At 38.3% G+C, this 6,467-nt stretch overlaps 1 protein-coding gene across 1 annotated transcript; it reads left to right on the forward strand.

Moving 5' to 3' along the window:
- The first annotated feature begins 4,072 nt into the window (after positions 1-4,072).
- LOC131018567 (probable CCR4-associated factor 1 homolog 11) lies at positions 4,073-4,922 on the forward strand. The gene has a single exon (XM_057947281.1). The coding sequence runs from the start codon at positions 4,073-4,075 to the stop codon at positions 4,850-4,852; it is 780 nt and encodes a 259-aa protein (XP_057803264.1). The 3' UTR covers positions 4,853-4,922.
- Positions 4,923-6,467: the final 1,545 nt, after the last annotated feature.

Here is a 6,467-nt window from a genome sequence, read left to right on the forward strand (position 1 = left end):
TCTTTCGAGTTGTTGACTTTCGCAGTTGTCGCAACAGAATGTTGTTGGAGAGAAGAAGACGACGTCTTCATCATGGGACCATTTGGGAGAGGAGGAAAGTTGCGAGAAAAATCATGAGGGAAGAACAGGTTGCCATGAATCAGCAGAGCCCCAGCGGCAGCAACTCCGGCAGCAAACAACGGCAGCAGTCACAAACCCTAGAGGAGGCGGCATGTAGGGTTTAGAGATTTATCTCTATTAACATTTGCTATTGATAAAGCTTATAAATAAATATATCCTTCCAATAAATTATCTGATAAAAGTAATGAATTAATAGATTTTTTTTAAAATTATAGATTATCAATTAAAATAACATTAATTACACGTACGACTTACGTTCTTTCTGCTAGTGAGTTAAAAATTACCCTTACTTAATCGTAACCAAATCACTCAATTTGTTACCCCTCAAAATAGAGAAGAAACAAAAGAAAGAGAATCTTTTACTGCTGATTCCTTTCCGTTATTAAACCAAACAGTTAATAAAAATAATGGAGTAGTTATTATTATGATTTCTCCCCTTTATTTGATTTCATTCCATTTCTATTCTTCTACTTGAACCAAACTAGTACTAAGAGAGTACACTAATTCTAAATCCTTATATGGTATCCTAAAATCCTTATATTTCTAATTAGCAATCCTTTCGTTGGTCAACATCTGTAGCAATAATTCATTTTTATATATATTTTTTATTCTACATTTATTTATAATACTTTTTATATATTTAGTTTAGTCGTGTGATATATTTATTTTAATATGATATTTGTTATTAATAAATAATCAAATTTATTTTTCAAAAAATTCAATCCCTCGGAGGATTGTTAGTGGAACCAAACTTTTGTAAGAAATCATAACCAATTTTTTTTAGAAGTGAACCAAATTTTATAAATTCACAATAATATAATTCTTGTTGCATTTTACAACAGTTTATACTTGGATTCTTATATTTTTTATCTTCATATTTATATATTATTTCAACAATTTAGTTTTTATATAATATAGGAAGATGAGAAAAGTAAAAATGCAAATACAACTGTTGTACAATGTAACATGAACCATTTTCAATCTTTAGATCATCATGATCTACAGTTAATTCATCACTTTGTTTGATAAATTTAAGGTACTAGATTTGAATCTCATACTGAGCAAAAATTTTAATTTTCAAAATTCACACATTTACATTGTGAATTCAGATGAATTTTCTTCATTTCTCGACACGAGGTTATTATTTTCTCTATAATTTATGAATTTTGGAAATTTGTAATTAGACGCTTCACCACTGATATATTTTAGATTAGAAGAATGATTTATACTCAAGTGCCTTACTGTAGATGTTTTATCTTCATCATCAATTAACCTAACATTGTCCGACCTCAAAGAAGATAATAGAAATATTATGAAGTGATCATCGTATTTAAATATTTTTTAAATAAAACTATAATGCAATTTAATCCATGTGATATAATAATTTTTTTATATGTGTATTAACTTATATGAATATAGATTAAGTGGGAACTCAAACCCACCGTCTAATTCAAAACTCTAAACTTTACTGAAAAAAATGGCACAAGTTAAGTTTACAAATTTCACGCGTATGTTATGTTCTTTTAAGTTTTAACACACAAATAAGTAATAAATTATAAATGAATTAAGTATAATAAGCAGAGTTTTATATTTTGATAATAATAAGGATAGTGGGCCTTTTCCGTCCCCGATGTTTTAACCCTAGCCGCAGGTATGCTCTCTCCCCAAGCCACTAACCCTAGCCGCCCTAAATCCTAAGTTTCCGATCGTTGCCGGTGATGGACTCGAGTTCGCCGGCTGTCAATCGAGATAAGGGGGGCCTCAACCTTCCCCCGGTTTCTACTAATTTTGACGGGTTTCGATCGAAATCCCCTGCCAATGTTCTGTCTCGGCACCCGCCCCTCTCTTCCGGCGCAGTGGCTGCTGGGCAGCGCTCGTCGGGCTTCTCACCGAGTCCAATTGATGAGCAATCGACTCATAACCATGGCTTCTCTGGTTCGATTCAGCCGCTGCCTTCTGGTGTTGCTTCAGCGGCGCAGATAGCGCCAGGATTTTCTTCCGGCGCGGTGGCTGCTGGGCAGCGCTCGTCGGGCTTCTCACCGAGTCAAATTGGTGAGCAATTGACTCCTAACCAGGACTTCCCTGGTTCGATTCAGCCGCTGCCAGGAGTTGCTTCAGCGGCGCAGATAGTGTCGGGATCTGCCCCGGCTGTTTCGTTCGCTGCTAAAGTTCAACCCAAGGCACCGAATGTTACTGCACATGGCCTTCGAGCTCTTCCACTACAGCGTGAAGGAGAGGTTGTCACCCTCTCAGTGCCCAAATCGGAATATCAAAAAAAGTGGGAAGAGTTTCAATTTGCACTAATCGGTAGGCTTATCCAACGTAAAGGGGACAAGCCACGCTCGTTCGCCGACCTCTCTCATGAACTTCGAACCATATGGCAGTGCGCCGACTGTCAACTGGTGCCCATGGCTAAGGGATTCTTCGTTGTTAAATTTTTGATGATGGAAGCGAAAAAGAAAGCTAAGGGGAGTTCTTTTCTCCAACTGTCAATCGGCCACGTACGTTTCCGTGAATGGACTAGGTATTTCGATCCGTATAAGGAAGTGTCGTCTCTGGCTCAGGTCTGGGTTCGGATATATTATCTCCCTGTGGAGTTATGGACTCCGGTGATTATTGCTGGTATAGGTCGTGTGCTTGGTCATCCGCTGCGAATTGATAACGCCTCCGCTACTGGTCATGTGGGACATTTTGCGCGGGTTTTGGTGGAACTTGACATGGCTTTGCCTATTCTCAACTCGATGTACATTGATGACGGCGATAGATCATTCTACATTGAGTTTGGTTTTGAATCTATGCCCCTTTTTTGCTCGCGTTGTAAACTTACAGGTCATTCAACGGATAAATGCCGGAGAGCTGATAGGGCCATGAGCAATCAAAAGATCACTGAGCCTCCTGCTGTGGTGGTGAAGAATCTTGATAAGGGAGAGGGTCTGACTCCTGCATGGCAGCCCAAAGTTGATATTGTTAAACCTCTTTCAGGTCCTGATCTTCTAGAAGCGGCTACAGTGCCGGTTAAGGAAAATGATCTCCCTCTGGCGGGGGATGCTAACCGATATCAAGCGCTTGAGGAGGATGAGGAAGAGGAAGTGGATGAGACTATCATTGCGGACTCCATTTATGAAGCAGAGGCTTTAAATGGGGGAGAAATTGATGGGTCGCCTCACACGGACAAGGCTAGTGATAAGGAGGGCTCGAGTGTAGAGGGAACTTTGGAGTTGGATCCTGGAACGAATAGTGGAGATGTGGTAGAGCAGCAATTGGTAGTTGGGGCAGAAGTTTCAGCGAGCCAGCGGGTTAATTCTCCGATTAAGGGCGTTGATTTTGATAAGCAATCCAATCCTACTCCGGATGACATGGCGAGTCGTATAATTAGGTTAGAGGAGCAGGTTAATCAGGGGATGCAATTGCTCTCGGAGCAGAAGCGCGGACGTGGTCGTCCAAAGAGCTCGGTAAAGGGACGAGAACCTGTACATGCAATTCCGGAAGGTTGTATTAAAAGTCGTCTCAGGAATGCGGAAGAAAGGGGTCACAAGCCGAGGGAATTTGTGGTTGACGTCACCAATAGGCCTAGTATGATTGCAATGAATAATGTCGTCCATAGGCGTTGGTCGAATGATATGGATAATTATCCTGAGTTTCCTTTTTGAGTTGTTTTCCTTCGCTTTTAAAGTTTTGTGCCTTAGTCTGCGTCTTTGTGCTTTCAAGGGATCTTTTTTCTTTTTCACTTTTTTAATAAATCTCAATTTAAGATAATAATAAGGATAGTATCCTTTTGGTAATTATATTTTGATAATAATAAGGATAGTATCCTTTTGGTAGAGGAGTTGAAGTATGTATATAATAAAGTTTCCTAATCCACGCAAGGAAAGGACTTGGTATTAGGTATCTATATATATAAGCACTACGCATTAGCATCCCAAAACAAAACAAAAAATTAGAGAGAAAGAAAATGGCGGTAGTAATACGCAAAGTGTGGCAGAGCAATCTTGAAGCGGAATTTGGTTTGATCAAACATTGCTCCAAGAATTTAAGGTTGGCATCCATGGATACTGAATTTCCGGGCACCGTGTTCAGCCTGGACATCCCGAAGCACCGCTTCTCTACCCTCTCCCCCGCCCAACAGTACGCCTTGATGAAGAAAAATGTGGACGCGCTCAACATCATCCAACTCGGCCTCACCCTCTCCGACGCCTCCTCCCGTTGCTGCGTCTGGGAGTTCAACTTCCGCGACTTCGACTCCGACTACGACGACTACAACCCCTACTCCGTCGCCTTCCTCCGCTCCAAGGGCATCAACTTCGACCTCAACAAGCGCAGGGGCATCAACTCCCGCTCCTTCGCGGCCCACTTCCTGGAATCCGGGCTCGGCTCGGGTCGGGCCTGGGTGACGTTCCACGGCCTCTACGACTTCGGCTTCCTCATCAAGATCCTGACGCGGGCCGCGCTGCCCGACCATCTCCACGACTTCATGATGCTGCTGCGCCGCTATTTGGGGGTGCAGGTGTATGATGTGAAGCCCATTGCGCGCTCCATGGCGCTGCACGGCGGCCTCGACGCCATCGCCAAGACTTTGTTTGTGGAGCGGGCCGTCGGCAAGAGCCACCAGGCCGGCTCCGATAGCCTCCTCACCATGCAGCTCTTCTTGCGCTTCCTCATCACCCGTGGCTGCTGCTATGCTCCTGCCATCTTGGCCCTTTTCAATTATCGTTTGTACGGATTGACTTGTTGATTTAATTTCTTCTTTTTTCACTCATTAAATTTATTAATACAAGAATTTATTTTTTTTTGTTTTCTTCATCTCTCAGCCATTAACTAATTATCTTAATTTTCCTACGTAAATTTTAATTTCCCCTTTGTATAATTCTCTCTCAATTGAAATCCCAGATCAATTAATTAATTTGCATTATTTATTTAACTAGTATGCCTTCCCGTGTGATGCACGGACCACGATATAAAAATATTAAAATTAATGTTATTATATATGAATTAGATTAATTAGTAACAAAAAAATCATATTAATTTAAAATTAGTATGTTTGATTTAAAATAGTGTATAATAACAATATTATGAATTTAATTAGTATAATATTAATTTTAATGAATATTGTATAATAATAATAATTAAATATGTATAATAATTTATAGATTGTAAAGAAAATAATTTAAATCAAATATCGTTTTGAGTAAATAACACAAAACCATCAATATAAAATCATAAAAACTACGAATAATATAACAATCAATATATTTATATACATAAATAATTCATACACATAATTAAATACATTTATGCAATATTTAAATTCTAATTTTAAGATATATAACTTATTTTTTATCTACAAATTCATATTAAAATTAAAACAAATTTTATTCTCCGTAATTAATTGCATTAAAAACTACTACTATAATTTTAAAATATTTAAACTTAAAATAATTATAATTAACCAATCATGTAAACTTTTTTGAAAGGAAAAAAATGTCGTCTACTTATTTTTTCACCAACAAACGAAAAAAAAATGAAAAAAGAGTATGATGTTCAACATTAGAGATAAATAAGAGCAATAAAAACTTAATTTGGACACTTTAAACTATCATAACTTATTCATTTTTATAATTTTTTTCATCAAATTAAAGATCTTCTCCTAATCTTTAATTTTAAAATTTTATGAATTTAAGTTAACGACTTTCTGAAAAAAAAATTAAAATAGAAAAAACAAAGAGTAAGAAAGAAATTTAGTGGGAAAATTGAAAGGAGAAAAAATTTAAAGGTAAAAGAACCTCTCTTTTGTATTATGAGTATATAAATTATGCAAATAAGATATGATTTATTTCATAAATAAAATTGCTTTATTTATTAAGTCTAATTTTAACATTGAATAATGGGAAAACCTTGGATTAATGAGAACCAGAAAAGTTCAAAACATGAGGGATATCCTCATAACTAACAGAAGAAAAACGATTGACATGCGAGCCAAGCAATCTGCCATAACATTCCCGTCCCGAGCAGTCCAACTGAAAACGCAACGCCTCAAACTGTCAGCATGGAGAAAAATCCTTGAGAGAGTAACATCGATATAGGAGGGGTCGGCATTGCGATGGGAGCGGCGCCAGTAGAGAGTTTGGCAATCAGTTTCCAGAATAATATCATTATCTCCCCGATCCACACACATCTGAATACCTTCAAGAATGGCCATGGCTTCGCCTTCTTCAGCAGTGAAGGCTCCCGGCACGAAACCATAATGGCAGCCCAAAATCACGCCATTGAAATCCAAAAGCACCACTCCAAACCCCACACCAATTCCGACAGCAACAAGCGCATCACACACAACCTTAGTTTGGTGTTCT

This window comes from Salvia miltiorrhiza, chromosome 3 (assembly GCF_028751815.1).
Source record: "Salvia miltiorrhiza cultivar Shanhuang (shh) chromosome 3, IMPLAD_Smil_shh, whole genome shotgun sequence".
Taxonomy (NCBI): Eukaryota; Viridiplantae; Streptophyta; class Magnoliopsida; order Lamiales; family Lamiaceae; genus Salvia; species Salvia miltiorrhiza.

What these genes read in the sequence shown, in the direction of transcription:
- LOC131018567 (XM_057947281.1), top strand. Translation starts at nt 4,073, where the DNA reads ATGGCGGTAGTAATACGCAAAGTGTGGCAGAGCAATCTTGAAGCGGAA.